The 15,826-nt window shown below is 39.3% G+C and overlaps 2 protein-coding genes across 2 annotated transcripts in view; one reads left to right on the top strand and one right to left on the bottom strand.

Moving 5' to 3' along the window:
* The window catches only part of LOC109367742 (transmembrane protein 263-like), a 218,932-nt gene that overhangs the window by 145 nt on the left and 202,961 nt on the right, over nucleotides 1-15,826 (top strand). Inside the window, exon 2 of the mRNA XM_085224765.1 lies at nucleotides 340-409. The gene's annotated coding sequence lies outside the window, so the exon portion shown is untranslated. The remainder of the gene's footprint in view (nucleotides 1-339; nucleotides 410-15,826) is intronic.
* Nucleotides 274-14,352, bottom strand: LOC104911127 (astacin-like metalloendopeptidase). The gene is made up of 11 exons (XM_010711419.3): nucleotides 14,176-14,352; nucleotides 13,954-14,011; nucleotides 13,251-13,388; nucleotides 11,873-11,990; nucleotides 11,195-11,373; nucleotides 8,600-8,681; nucleotides 7,853-7,980; nucleotides 6,100-6,215; nucleotides 5,479-5,704; nucleotides 4,283-4,401; nucleotides 274-3,745 (listed from the first exon to the last, which is right to left on the bottom strand). The coding sequence occupies exons 1-11, from the start codon at nucleotides 14,242-14,244 to the stop codon at nucleotides 3,515-3,517; spliced, it is 1,464 nt and encodes a 487-aa protein (XP_010709721.2). The 5' UTR covers nucleotides 14,245-14,352; the 3' UTR covers nucleotides 274-3,514.

The raw sequence follows: 15,826 nt of genomic DNA, 5'->3' as shown, positions 1-15,826 counted from the left end.
GGCTTCTCCTTGGGGTTCAGTGTGACAGAAGCAGCAAACCATCACCAAATTGGATTTGGAACTTGAGTTTCAGTTTTTGTCCAGACGAGGAACCAGCTGTACTATCGGCATGCCAAAGTTACCCTTATTTTCTGTCTTAGTTTTGTTTTCTTGGTGTTGTAGTCCAAGTGAATGTTGTCTTGACCACAGTGCACAGTGCACAGGGAAATGCACTTTAAATTAACAACAAAAATAAACTTAAGACTAGTAGATTTTTTTGATTCATTTCTGTAGTGCTTTATTTCAGGCTGCTTTCGTCTCAACAGAAGTGATTGGCAAATCTCTGTTCTGGTTTTACAGATTAAGAAAGCCTGTTGCTCAAAGGCCCTGACTCACCTCCCAGATAGGAACCAGGACAGTCCCAGAGCAGGTAAGGTTGGGATACTTGGACACAAACACTCATCTTTTCCACATGCACAGGCTGATGGAAGTGGCTGTGTTTGAGCATAGATCTGTCATATAAAAACTGCTCGTGTTATAAGGTTTATACATGCACAGGAATACATGTGTATTCATTACCACTGTTACTCTGTTTTTTTAAGATTAAATTCTTACACGTTGGTTTTTTAAGCTGTATGTAGTATGTGATGAACTTTGAGTAAAACTTCTCAAAATCGGTGCTGATATTTGAATCCTAAACCTTTGACCACGATGTCCCTGGTGTCTATTGTCTGGTAAATATTAATTCATGTATCTCAGAAACTGAACGTTAATAGCAAGTCTCTACCTCATTATTACACATGGGCAGTGCGCATTGTGGGCTGATAATTGTCTGTTAGATGCACATCCTCTTCCACTATGCAGTTGAGCATACCTAAGCTAATAGCAAGTGTCTGAATTGTATAAATCCTCCATTTAAGATTCACAGCTAATGGTGGGTGAAAATGAATGGCAGTTAGTATGAGAAGAATGTTTTGTATGTTGCATTTCCCTGTTTGGTGGGCTGCAAATCTACAGCAAAATGACAAATTTAACTGACGTCTGCTGGCAGGAATTCAAAAAACAGTTGGAGAAACAGTGAAGCTTTTGATATCTGCAGAAGGGAGTGCCAGATAGTCTGGAGCGTTTGTGGAAGCTCCAGTAAACTTGTATGTTCATTAAGGAAAGCAGTTAACAAGAACTCCTAACATAACTGATGAAATGTGGAAATCTTAGACTTCAGACAGAAAAGCCCTTCCTATGAAAGAGGGAACTTATGTATAATGTGTTTCAGAAAATGCATTCCTGAATGCAGCCTACATCAGTACTGTTGAATTCGTACTTTCAAAACAAATGAGAGTGGAATTTTTATAGCCAGGCTGCCTGCCCTTAGGGCTTATGACTTGCCTGCAAGAAGGGCTTACTTACAAATAAAGCACCCTGGTCATGCCACATTCCCACATCTGAGATTCCTATTTAATAATGTATTCCTAGGGACTAGTTGCAAGACTAGAATTCCTATATGCAGAAAGTGTTTCGTGACCGTTTCATGAGTTGTTCATGCTTCTATTTTGAATTTGTGAATGTTAAAACACTGAACCTAGGAAGCCTGATAGTAGAGCCCCACATCAGGCCATGAAAAGAAAATCTGAAATGTACTTAAGTTACCATCAAAGCTGTTGGCATTGCATATTTAAACTAGGGACCCACTCAAGTTTGCACTGGGGATTATTACTTTAGTTCCTCCTTGAAAGTCAGACCCAGAGAGAATTAGCATTCTTACAGTTTGATGTTTAGGTTAAGATATCAGAATTGCCTTCTCCCCTCTTCCATGAACACACACAATCTGTATTCCAGGTTTGTATAGAGAATATAAATCCAGCAGGATATGAGCCATGCTGAAACTGGAAGACGTACATTTGTACATACATGCCATACAAAACATTACTGTCTCTGACGTTGGGTTCCTCTAGCTCTCATGTGCTCTTTGTGATCAACAGTTCATGAATGGGATCATACTTTCAAAAACTTTGGAGGGAAGATCATGGAGTTTGCATCCCAAATGAGACCCAAAGTACTTAGGGACCCTGAGCCACATTTGATGAGTTTTGCCTGCTGCAGCTCGTTAAAAACAGCACCAGTTTTTGGCAGGCTAGTGCGCCTTCTGGCTACTGTACAGGTGTAGCCCTCAGGTACTGCATCCAAATTACCTGCCACATTGAAAAAGGAGAATATACTGTATTCTACTGTATCAGCATTTCTCCACGCAGAAAACACAATAAGAAAAAAGCATTTTATTAGTAACATAAGAAGATAGTACCAAACAGGTACTGTCCCAGACTTATGCTACAGCTACCCAAGTGTCTCCTCCTTGCGTGATTTCCTCAATAGTTTGCATAGCCAGATCAGCTCATAAGAGCTACAAGTATTTGTTGTCTGTTTTACAGGCAGTTTCCTACCACAGTGCATCCAGGCTCTAGGCCATTATGCCCACAGGACATCAAATTTCTTCTGAGGGTAAAAATTATCCAGTGCTTAAAAAGCAAAATATTACAGATCTTTAAAAAAGAAAAAAGAGAAATCTGCATAATTCAAGATTTTCTTAGCTGCCTTCCTGGCACTGGGAAATCAAACTGGCATTCTCTATGTGCTTTTCTTCACAAAGATATAGTTGCTGCAAGAAAATGTATTACATTTTATCCTATTCCAGCTTGGCGGTGGCATTTAACTCTTGATATACCAAGTAAAAGTAAACTGTTACCTGTCCAGAGTAGTGATTTTATTTCCTCTTCTTCAGACTAATAAGAGGTAGGAGATACCGCTCTGAAGTAAAGATACTTCACACCTAATATGATATTCTCCAAAGTTATTGGCTCTATTTCTATTCAGAGGGCTTTCCATTATGTTTTCAGGCCTCATTTTGAGGAAAAAAACAAACCAAACCAACCAAACAAAAAATCCCGACACAGTAATATCCCAATGGAAGATTTCAATACTTGACTCAGGCCATGGCTTACTTGCAAAGTGGCAGCAATAGGTGCTTCCTTCCATTCCTTCTCTCTCACTGTTTGTTCCTGCCATTAAGTTTCTTCAGCCAAGTCTGTTCCCTGCTCTGTTTCTGCTTATGAAAGTAATACAGTTATTTGAGTTGAAATGCTGAACAGGAATGTTAACGTGCATCTTCAACGTGAAGTGGTCGTTTCCAGGCTAACCACTGTGGCTGTACCTACTGTATAAGCAAGCTTGGCCTCAAAGCATAAACAAATGTCTGAAGGTTTTTCTGTATGAATACTGGACTGCAAATTAGGGTTACATAGTATTGTCAGAACACAGGCTCCTGAATACAAGTTGCTCCATAGCCATATTCCAAATTTTTCATGGGTGGTTTCTACTGCTATGGGTAACTGAGAATCTGCTTACATAGTTTGTTTTTCCACTGTATCTCACCGTGCAACACCAGCAATGGGATTACTATAACAAAAGCTCAGAGCCTCAGAAGCAGTGGCTAGTTGGTCTCATACTTTCATTCTGCCTTTTCCAGTTCCCATCTGTGTAGTTACCTATGAAATGTATAGCTCAACTTGAATCCAGGCAACTCCCAAACTGTGTCACTGTGAAATTCAACCAGCACAAAATTTGCAGTGGAAGTGAAGTCTGCAACCTTCTTTGTCCCACAGTAAGGACCAGCTGCTGGTGATGTAGGTCGACTTCCATCATGTATGAGCAAATAGTCATAGATGCATCTGTCATTATCTTCCAGCTCAAAGAATAACATTTTAAGAGATATCTGAAGGAAACACAAGGAAAGTACAGTTTCTGAATTATATCCTTTTCTCTTAGCCTTTGTATTTAACGAATACTAATTGTTTAAAGGCCCTGTTTTCATTCTGTATTCGTCCCACATCCTGACCCTATATTGTAATATAAATCATTAGCAAATTGTTTGCTTAGTTCATAAGCATTCAGTCTGAAAGGAGAAGCAAGAGATAAGATCAATTTTGTACACTTTAAATTTCTTTCTTGAGAAATACAAAAACAACACCTGTGCAATATTTCAGTTTTCTAGTGGGAGCTCTTACCTAGGGATTATTATGAGCAAAGCCTGCAAAGTACAAGCTGAACTCATAAAAGTTTCACATACACATGTTAAGATTTTCCCTTGATGATCACCTCAAATACCAAGAGCCAGCATAAAATCTTAAACTGAATTTATGTGTTCAGATTTTCACTCTGAGAATGCCATTACAGCTGTTATTTTACAAAACAAAAAAAAATTGATTCCATTAGGGAACATTGCTGCAAAGTGAAAAAATCAGTTCTTTACCTTGTATCCTACTGGAGAGCTGATGACCCAGAAGCATGCCTGGTTTTTGGGGTATTTATTGGGGTAGTTTGGAGAGGTGATGACTCCACTGGAGTCTGTGAAAGTACCTCCACAATTCACTGAGTAGTAGAAAAAAAGAGAGAATGGCATATTAACAAATATTTTGACAGTAGAAAGAAGCTTGCTTATACTCTTCTGTATTCTTTCTTCAAGCCAGGAAAGGATGAAGAAAATATATCAGCAATAGATTTTCACTGCTTAGCATTTTTATCAGCAGCTGTACCAAAGGAACTGAAAACTTAGCTGCTAAAAAAACCTTTGGAGGACAGGGAATAGATGAATCTAAAGCTACATTTGCCCTATGTGTTGCCATGTTAACAAAGCATTCTAATGGAACTACCTTACAGCACTTTCAGAAAAGAATCAGGTTATTTGGGACTGCATTACTGAGCTAGATCTAATGTCATCTAGAAATGACTCCATCAAGCCTAATGCAGAAAAACGATACATTTTTAAGATGTCTTCAACTTATGTTTTTTAAAGTTTGCAACTTAAGCTGAAATAAGACAATAGCCACTTATTTGTTTGCTGCCTTCTAACTGAAAGCATGTTGCAGCACAACCGAATTGTCTCCAGCAGTCCACAGTGCATTTTGTATGCTTGTAAAACAGACACGTCCAAAGTGAATACAGTAAGCACCGAGTTTCATGCAGCATAGCGGAACTGTTTAATTCAGAAAGTGTAAGCTACCCAAGGTTATTCTCCCCTGTTGCATAAAATGCCCTAAAACCTTCAATAACGTATGAACCAAATCTTTGTTTTGCTTCTCCCTGGCATGATTTCTCTTGGCATTTTGCAGTCTTTTGTTCTTTGCTTGCACTGCTCATGTTAGTCACAGTCATTGCATTGTTCTTATTTACATAAATCCTTCTAAAGATGTGAAGATGCCCAGCAGAGGCTCTGAGAAGAATGCTAAGTTACTCAAAATTATTAGTGTGAGACCCATGCAGCCTTCTGTTTTGCCTACTGCTAACCTTCAGCACCGTCACTGCTCATCCTACTGTGTTAGCAATACCTACGGAGGTGCAAAGACTAACAGATAAACCTGCCCTGGATTACGCGTTCAGAAATGTTCAGTTCTTCCATACAAATACAACTAATCCTGTATTCCAAGCTCTTTTAAGGAGTGTTCATACCCCTGTTGTAGGAGGCTCTGAATCCTGTGGCTGTAACAGTCTCGTCACTTGCAAACTCTACCAGCAGTGTTGATCCTGAAGCGACGATGGAAGGCAGTGGCCCCTGCCCACAGTATTTGTCCAGCAAGACAGGAGAGTTCTTGCTGTTTCCACTGTAAACTTTTACATAGTCAGACGAACAGTCTGAAGAGGTTTGGAGATCAAAAGCCTCAAACTGCAGGAAAATCTTGAGAAACAAAAAACACATTGGATTTACTGCTATACACAGGGAAAGATTCAAATTACCTCACTGTTATGAAGCAAACTAGGAATTTCCATTCATTTTATTATCCATGTGTCATTGCAATTTTATTGCCTGTATAATAGGAGCATAGAATTTCACCTGCCATCGCTGCTACTGTGCCCAATAACTGACGTTTGGTTATTGCTTATCCTTAAAAAAACACATGATCTTAACTGGGTAAAGAAGTTACATAGTAACGTTTTATGGTATTAGCAGAAGCGTTATGAAAATCATTGAGACTTTCTTCTCATTCACTATATAACAGAATAAATGTCATCACAATAAAACAACGTAGTGTAGCCCTGCTGCTCTGGTTCAGACTTTCTATTGAAAATTACCTTATTCCGACGGATGCGGATCAACCACAGGCAGTTGCTGTTGTTTGGGTATGGGGATGGGTAATTGACGGAGGAGAACGAGCCTTTGGTTTTTGGCAGTACAGAGCTACAGCAATCTGAAGGGAAGAACCAAACAGTGCTGAAGAGAATAAAACCACACAAATCTTCCAGACAATTCTCTCCAACCATTATGATCAGTCAAGCTTGTAAAAAAATTATGTCTACAATTGTGTTGACATTCCTGGTGTAAAAATTATTCAAAACCATTAGCAAACTAAATTACTTATAAAGGTACTTTGCTGCTTCATCTACTAATTTTATTATTTTTAAACAGTAGGGCTTCACCCACTTATTTCAGTTTACTGAAAAAGATCTGGATCTCTCATTAACTTGCTTAACCTTGACCAATAGCAGTTCCATTGATAGTAGTACATAAATTCCCATCAGCAAATATATGTGCATTCTTAGGTGTATGCAAAATAAAGCTTAGAACAGATTCTATCAAAACAAAGAAAGAGATAGGCACAGGGGACAAACTAACACAGCACTGAAGTCTGTTTTATAACTGAAGGTTATAAAATTAGTGATTGGTATACAATGCTTGATCTCATGTATAGTAAGTACATCTTCGTCTCTCTCCCTGCTTTCACCAAGAGAACTGGACTTTTTGTCCTTCTTTATTTCTGATGGGGTCTATGTCAGATCTGTGTTTTGTTTTTCTTAAACCTCATCCTTCTTCCCAAATGGACAAATCTAGTTAGGTAATTACATAATAATCCTATTGGAATGTGATTCACTCCCAGCCTCGCTATCAAGAACACTTAAATGCTTTTGTAGTTATCTTTGAGATTATGACAGATGCAATTAAACTGAAAACGTCTTATTTGCAGTTCAACTGAAAAGTCATTGCTGAGAGGTGTTCCTCTATACCTACATACTCAAGTGAAGAAATGCTGATTCCTTTTGATTACTGATGACCATTTGACTTAAGCACTTACACAATTCAAAGTAGAATTTGGCTCTAAAACTGTAGTCATGTTTCTTACTTTTTTGGTGGAAACTAATTGAATAACATCTCTGAAAAGTCAAATACAATATAGATCAATTAGCCTATGCACTGGGAGTCAGCACAAAAACTGCACGTGGCAGAAGCAAGTCTGGTGTTTTACTTACATTCTTTTGTGCCTCTCAGCTGGAGAGTTCCTGCTTAGGAGGAATGTTAAGTATTTCTAGACATTCAGATACCACAGCAATGAGTAAGAAGTTGATGTGGGCAAGAAGGTAGATAACTGAACAAAAAGCCAAGGGAATTCCTCTCACAGATGTTCTATTAAGCCTAAGTGATACCCATACCAGCCCTGCAGTTATTTTTTAACTGAAAGAAATCAGAAACCCACTGGTGCTACTGCAGAATAAACTAAACTTTAATCATGGCTCTAGATTGTTCATATGCTTTCCAACCTTCAGAGCTTTCCTAAAATAAGGAATTCACAGAAGTACTACCATGATTCCTAGTGGATTTTGCTTATGTCAAAGGACAGGGAATAGGTCAGCATAACTCAATGATAGCATATTACTGAAAGCAAAGTGTCCTTCCCAAGAAGACTGCAGCTTGGCACAGGGACAGTTCTGTCCCACATACGTAGCAGCCCTCTTGTAAGGCTGGGGAGAGATGGGTGGTGGGCTGAGTTCCTCTGGGGATGTCTGACAGTGGTTACAATAAAAATTGAGCTGGCTATCTTACTGCACTTACTGCACTTGTAGAGCTTGTTGATTTTAGCCACATCCAAGTTACTCAGCCCTTCTCTCTGCCCAATGGGCACCAAAGGGTTAGGAACCGGTACAATAGTTGGTTTCCCAGGAGTGCTGGAAAAATCATACCTGTAGAAATGAGGAAGTCATATTTCTAAATCATTTCTATTAAATATGAACTTGATGATACTTGTGTGCCTCACAGTTTTTATTTCACTGTATTGTTTAGAAGTTGTTTCTTGCTAACAGAAGTAAAGGAGATGGTACATGATACAAGCTTGTACGTTATGAACTAAAACACAACTGTAATAGTCTTGGATAAATACTTTTCATGAGACAGCATACATCTTAATGATGTAAAAAAATCCATCTTTCTTCTCTCTGCACCCAAATAGTGTTGTTTAAAATTAACGTAGTAGTAACTGGTATCTGCCCAGCATGGACTTCCAAACTGTTTTAGCTCAGTGTCTCAGTCTTTGGAACACAGCCACTCAAAGGCTATAGTAAGAGAGGTGACTATAGTGACAGAAAACATTATCCTGTGATTCTTTTCTTCTATCGATATCAATTCTGTTTTCCAAGAATACTGCTGACAAAGCATACTCACTCTTATTACATCCATTAACTCGATTATAAGTGAACAGTAAAAAAAAAAAAAAAAAAAAAAAAAAGATAATTCCCTGCACAGAACAATTTCTTCTCCCTAGATCTGAGTGGATTCTATGAAAGCACACACTGGAAAACTCACGCGCCATAGTGCATCACAGAAGAGTAGTCATAGGGGAGGCCCAGATTTTTGGAGTTCACTTTTCCAAAGTTCCCTTGTTCTCCTGCAAGGCAGAAGAACAACCTTTCATTTAGAGCAGTATTACTGCTATCAGACACCACCTGCTGTTGACACTGTCATAATCCTAATAAAAGTAAATTAGTATACAGATCATGAAGTCCTTACACACTTGGATCTTCCAAAACAACCAAAACTTTCTGATGTCCATGGGAGCTTTTTTCCACTGAATCTAGTAGGTTTCAGAATATAAACTGAGGAAAACAAGAAAAAATTTCAACGTAATCTATGAATCTAATTCCATTCTTCAAGGAGATGTATTCATCTCTCCACCTTCATTTACGAATATATTTTAGTACATGATATTGGACATTAGAAGCATCTAGCTTATGTCCGAAGAGCTGTGTCATACCTTAACAGAGAATGCTGTCTGGCTACCTAGATCAACAAGTCAGAGATGTGTATGACCGACCCACCAAGCTGTCTTGCTGAGCCTTTCCACTGTGCAATGTAATACAGGGGTAATAAAACCTCAAGAGAAAGGTACTAGGTTTACCTGTTACTCACACCAAAGTTATCAACCATATTCTGGCTTTGCCTCTGATCAAATCCATCAGCAATGGCTACAGCCAAATATTATAACTTACCTTAAGTATGGGCACTCAGTAAAATCTGTTAGAAACAATCAGTCCAAATACAGCTACTGGTAATGCTTCCCTTGGAGTAGCTGCTGTGCACCTCCCCACTTTATCTTAGCCTTAGAAAACTCCTGTTAGAAAGTATCATGTTGATAAAGGAGTGGGGCCCACAGACAGGCTAGAATTCACATCTCCTAGCATTCGTTCTCTGAGGCACAGCTGGAGGGAATTTCATCCCGTTCTAATATGGATACACCTGTTTCTCTCTATTGCCGGGAGAGCTTGTGAATTGCATCCTGGTCCTCTTGTCCGTAAGAAGTGAGCAGGGTCAGAGCAGAGCTGAATGCAGTCAGCATTGCCTCAAGGCTAATGTCCTGACCACTGAGCACTCCTTCTTAGGTCAACATCTGTACCTCCGTTATTGTAACAAGGGTTTGTAAACAACAAACCATCTGGACAAGAGTTCAGCCCTGGAAACTTATCAGAAGATCATCCTGACTATCTGACTCTTGAGTTCACGCAACTTGGCTGGCAATCTTGCAATCAGAGCCAGTCTCTTCCCGTAATATCCATCTGTGTTGGTCCCAGAGAGGGCTAAGAAATACAAAGAGAAACTCCTGAACTACACAAAGTTTGTGGATAAACATTATTTTGGAACTTTTTGTAGCTCAAGAACTCCATGAAAGCTCAAACTGGTTCTCATTAGCACTGGCGGTCCCTGCTCAATTACATTTTTATCTCAGTTCCTCTTATCTGCTATACTGACTTAAGAAAGTATTATCAGTAACTTAACGGCTTCTTTTGAGATGATGAGCAGAGAAGAGCACATTTCAAATGTGGTGAAACGTTTAAGTATGTGGCTACTGTTTGGCATGTAGATACTTAGTTGAACTCCTTCATTAAAGAAAGGAGTAGCAGTAGCCTGGCTGGACAAAGGGCCAGCAAACTATGCTGCCTTGTAATGTGCTGGGGAACTGAGAGCTGCACATACAGGAGAGCTAAGACCTGAACAGGCATGGGGACTTAACCCATTGTATCCACTGAAAAAAAAAAAAAAAGCAAAAACCAACAACAAATATCTGCCAGAATCTAAGTACAGTGACTCAGAAGGCTGAAAACGACGCTCTGACTACAGTTTTGTTCCCAAGAAGTTTGGGAAAAGCAAGCAGAGTTTCAAGTAGCTAAATGGACAGTAAACGATCAGGCTGCATACTGTCAAAACAAAGGATTTGGATAGCTTCCAAGGTAAATTGAGGGGGTAAAAACAAACCCCCAAACATCCATACTTACGAAGTCCTGGTAAAGGAAAAGCAGATTACGTGGGACAACTGGGAGTCTACGGAATGTCTTGAGGTCTATTTCTGTACCACTAAAGTCAGGAGGATCTCCACCATCAGCCCTGTTAGCCACATAATTTTGTTGTTTTTTTATAAACAGATGATGTACACTAACAGCCTTCATAAACACAGATAACTTTTCAGTTCATTTCCCCTGCACATCTTTGCCTTTTTTTTCCCCCCTTCCTCTTTTGTTGCATAGTCTAGTCTTCCTTCCATTTCCCCTCATCAGCTCTGAAGACAAAGAGCTCAGGAATGTCCTTTAAGAAATCCTGTTCATGAAACGTCGTGATCTAATTGGCTGATATATCTCTCTTTGCAGCATTTCATGACCCTTATGATCTTGGTATTGTGGGTAGAAGACAAGTCAGGGCTCAGCATGGCAATCTCAACAAGAATGTAGAACTACTTTTAGGTTGCATTTGCCAGAGAGTACCAAGCTCACACTGAACAAGAAATCCCACCACAGTGCACGCATCTCTGCAGCTATTCGGCCAGGTGTTGCTGGTGCTGCTGATGTGCACAGCTGTTCTCAGAAGAACATCTCAAGGCATTTGTTTTCTTTTAACACTGAGTGGGCTTACCTGCCGTAATGTGTTCCCACATAATTTTGACAAACTTGTCCCGATCGCTCCGTGCCTGTTCGTGGATGAAACCCAGTGCATGGTTCATTTCATGCTGAATCGCTCCTTTATCCATACAGCCATTTTTCACCAAGCCTACTGCTTGACGTCCTCCAATTTTTCCAAAGTAAGACCAGCAGCTAAGAAAAGCCAATTGAAACAAAAATGATTACGTTCAGCAAATACAAAGAAATATATATACTGAATATGCCACCATGGGCCTCCAGATATGCAGCCACCAAAGAGAACACACAGTCACTGGTGTGAGATATCCTGACTACTTGAAAGCTGCCAAAGAAATTGCAGAGGGAGAAATTGCTTTTGTAAAAGGGGTGTAGCAAACTTAGGTGAACAGTTCAAGTAGTTAAGCAAAGAACCTGAAAGAATTTTCTCAACAACTAAGGAATAAAATAATTTTGGATGATAACCCATTATCTTTAATGAAGTCCACTCATTTTTTCCTGTAGCCTGTTGAATGATATAAGTACCAGTATATCTAAAGAAAAATGAAAAATTGCACCTGCTTTCTAAATCTTGACTCCTAAGATAAAAGGGGAAATTACTTAAAACCAGACCAAAATAGAAAAGAAACTGAAAGACATTTTGTATGCTTCCAGACACAGGAGACAGGGAGCTTACCTCTGTCCGCGTTCAACATATACATAGTCTGTTTCTGTAGTGCGATTTACAAACTTGACACAGGTCAATGTGGAGACCTCTTGAAGAGCATCAGCAATCCAAGACCTTTCTGCCAATGCTAGGATGAGAAAGGGGCCAGAAGTCTAACTCGGTTAGCTATTCAAAAATAAGGTTCACCGATAGGATGCATTCCTCTAGATCTCTACAGCACTCTTTACCTTTTTATCCTACAAATGTAATGAAGAAAGGCACAGGGCCTTCAGAGATCAAGTTGATCAGATTTTGAAGGAATATGTAATAATTATAACTAGCTCATACGCACTCTGCAGGAGATGGCTGATGAAAAGCAAAAGACTGGCATTATTTTCTCCATTTAGGCAGAACATTAAAAAATTAAACAGTTTAAGATGCAAACAATTGGATTAAAACATCCCAAATGAACCACCTGACCCTAATTAAGTTTGGAAAAAGCAGCTTGTTTATCAGAGGTAACGAATGTCTGCCACACACCCCTTGAAACCATTTCAGACAGTCAGTGTTAGGAAGCTCAGACACTCAGTGTTTCTGTTCAAGTACCAAATATAGATTGGAGTGTTTATCTGCTTTTGAACATATTAGCCTATTTTGGCTTCCTCAATTATGAGTCATCTACAGTTACCTTTCATATCAATTTCCTCATCTTTAAACTTTGCAGAGAGCAAGGCAGAAAGAATAACCCTTACCTAACCACAAGACTTAGGTATGTTCTAGAAACACATGAACAGAGTAGCAATTAAGACTGGGCTCTCCTCAGCAAAACCAGTAGCACAAAGGTTTCCCTTTCTTGGGAGTAGGAATTGTCCAGCCTGACATCAGGAAGGCCTCCACAGGAGAGAGGTGGAGGACCCACAGAGCCCATAAGAAACCTTCTGGAACAAAATTTTCCAGACAAAGACATAGGCCCTGCAGCCTTTTCCACTATACAGATCCTTTATGACATATTTGAAAGAAAGTCAGTATTAAAAAAATTGCTTCTAGTGGTAATTATGACAAATACTTTCCTAACGTGGACAAATTACATATTTTTTTCTTCTGTACTTGCTAAATATCAAAGTGCGTAGTAGCTAGCAGAAATGGACTATCATTTGCAATTAAAATTAACTGGTATTTTTTTATATAACAAGCACTGCTTGAGTAACCACATTTTAGTGTTTATGCCTAGAATGTTTGGAGTCTTAGCCAAAGTGCCGTAGGGCCAAGAGATTAGCAGAAGAGACATGTTGATAAGTTCTCATTAAGACTCAGAGTCCATCTGATGCACGGCACAATACCATAAAACAGAAGAACAGGGACTAAAGGAACAATGCTAGCTTTACAGTGTCCGTTTGTATACACTTACAGAAATCAGAGGAGATGTTAACTGGAACTTTGACTAGCCCATCCTGTGACTTGGGCCATAAACAGCTCTCGCAGTTAATTGCACTGCGTTGTCCTCTTCTCAGGAGAATATCTCCTTCATGCACAGCTATTTTACTGTCTGGCAGATGAAGAAAATGAACATTCAAGGCACTGAGACATCAAAGAGAAGTGCAAAAGAAAGATGAGAGGCATACACTAACCAAAATTTTGTACCTTTGGAAATTTTTTCCACTGAAGTTTATTTCCCAATAACATGACAAAAGATAAGTGAATTCAGTTTAAGTGAGTCTAGTTTACATAGACTGGTCAGGCTTATCTTTCCTTGCCATATATTTATCACAAACTGTAGCTACTGGTTATTATGTCAAAAATGTACAATAGTTTTGGATACAAGAGAGGGAAGTGACTTACATCACAGGGAAGAAATCAAAGTCAAACGTATACTCATTTTTGAGGGCATATGTGGAAAAGAACATTTAAAATAACAATTACTCAGTAGTTCTTCTCAATTTCTTTATTGTGACAGCATAAATAATCAAATCATAATCAAACTGAATGTGACTTTAAAATACATCTGAATGTTGTGAATTATTTTCCACAGACATAGCAAACATTTTCAAGAAGAAAAATGTAAGAAATATGGAGAATGAAGTATAGAGAAGCAACCCCCCACCAAGAATTGCAGTTATTTATAGAGTAGTTGCAGTCAAACTCACCTAAGTCATTGTTTCTTGTAGCTATCTGAAAAAAAAAAAAGTACATTTTTACATACATATATCTAAATAGCAGAAAAATTATATTATGTAGAATCACAGCATTTTATAAATAATTTTAAAATAGTCAGAGCAACAGAGCAACACAGCAATGGCAATATGAAGTCTCAGCATCAAGGAGCAGCAACACACCTGGACAGGTTTACTTAGAACAAAGCTATAGAGAAATGCAAATTGAGTTGCCAAAAGAAAGCACTTCATCTTCAAGTGTCTGAGATGATCTTCTCTGCTCTGCAGCTCAGTTCTCAAAGCCGTGGCTAGCTTACTTGGGACAAGCTTGATGGGAAATCTGCCTTTCACAAGTGCAACAGAATTAGATAACGAGTAGTAGTTTCACAAAATAAACAAGCTGCAGGATCTCAAGAGAATTGTCAGACTCTTATTTCTTATTTATCTTCAGAGAAAACAGAGGAAGTGGAGCAATAGGAAAGAAAATCCAGCAACCTTGAAGTGACTCATCTTTGAGAACCCATGAACTGCTGCAAATTCCCTCACTGCTGACCTAGGGACAGGATATCTGGTAGTAGTCTGTTTACAGCAAAACTGAATGTCAAGGAACTCTTTGATCCATCCGTACTGACTACCTGTCCTAGAAACAGCTTTGCACGCTGGCAGGAGCCACCCTGCTCTGCAGAGCCCAGCTCTCAGCCAGATATTGCTGGCCCAGAGCAATGGAAAAGTGTTGGAGACAGAAGTTGATTGTTGTGTCATTGTTCTCCCCTCTCCCCCCATTACCCTATTATGCAATATCGCATCATCACTGGTGGTGATTGTGTCTTTTATAAAACCATGAGCTCCCTGAGTTTTGGCTTCCCGTCTCTGGGATGCAGTTCCTCATTTGATGTCCATTAATAGAAACAAGCCTGAAGAGATGCACAGCACTGAATCCTAGAAAACCTACACTGTAAGAGCAAGCTGTGCAATGGAGATGTTTGCACCGAGGCCATGTGACAACAATCACAGGCCTGCTCCAAGTTTCAGCCTCTGTGCAAATATCCAGTGCTAGAGAAAAGCCTAAGGATTTGCTGCATTAGATCTTCAGGAAGCAAACAAGAAAAATGTATGAATTTTGTTTCTGCAGACAATTTCAAGAAATCTACAGGGTTCACAGCAAGAATGGGTGGAGAGAACCTTCTAAGTATTTCACTATAAAGGTTTTAACTGATATTAAAGTTTTGCTCTGAATGTTTTCATTTTACCACACTGATTTTTAGCTCCTAAACTTTCTAATGTATTGTACATTTCTGTGACATCCAGAATTCATTTAGTTAGTTTTCTTGTAGATTATACTCCCATAACGTGTATAAAGGACTCTTTTTGCCCTTGGCTGATTATAGGATGAAATTCAGAAGTCCTCATTAGTTAGTTATGCTGCTAACCACAGGCCCTCCTGTGCAGTTCTGAGCATCCTCAGTGTCTACTGAGGAATCAGGTACAAAAGAGGCAAGGGGAATCACAGGAGCACACTGCTACACATCACAAAATGATCAAGGAGAGAGCAAAAGTTTTTAGACAATAAAAGCAAGAGAAAAAAAACAACAACTGTGCAGAGCCTGGAGCTGGGTCACTCTGGGTGACAGTCTGGAGGGCTAGAAAGGAGCTTTGAAGTTCTGCCATGCAGTTTTGCATACCCATTCCAGGCAAGGCTGTAATACCTTATTGGCTCCAGTTGCAGACTACAGACAGGAGTAACTCCTGAGTCAGGAGACTTACTGCTGCTTAATTCATTTTCCTGGCTGTCAGAAAGAACAGGGTATTTTTCAAGTTTCATATCACCTGCTAA

This window comes from Meleagris gallopavo, chromosome 5 (assembly GCF_905368555.1).
Source record: "Meleagris gallopavo chromosome 5, MGAL_WU_HG_1.1, whole genome shotgun sequence".
In the NCBI taxonomy this organism is placed as follows: Eukaryota; Metazoa; Chordata; class Aves; order Galliformes; family Phasianidae; genus Meleagris; species Meleagris gallopavo.
The sequence above is the reverse complement of the archived record's forward strand: the minus strand, read 5'-3'. Positions and strand labels throughout refer to the sequence as shown.

What these genes read in the sequence shown, in the direction of transcription:
- LOC104911127 (XM_010711419.3), bottom strand. Translation starts at nt 14,244, where the DNA reads ATGAAGTGCTTTCTTTTGGCAACTCAATTTGCATTTCTCTATAGCTTT. An exon ending in TATGTTGAACGCGGACAGAG is followed by an intron (nt 11,374 to 11,872) that starts GTAAGCTCCCTG and finishes GGCTTTTCTTAG; the next exon opens with CTGCTGGTCTTACTTTGGAA. An exon ending in CAACAAGCTCTACAAGTGCA is followed by an intron (nt 6,216 to 7,852) that starts GTAAGTGCAGTA and finishes TCTTCCCTTCAG; the next exon opens with ATTGCTGTAGCTCTGTACTG.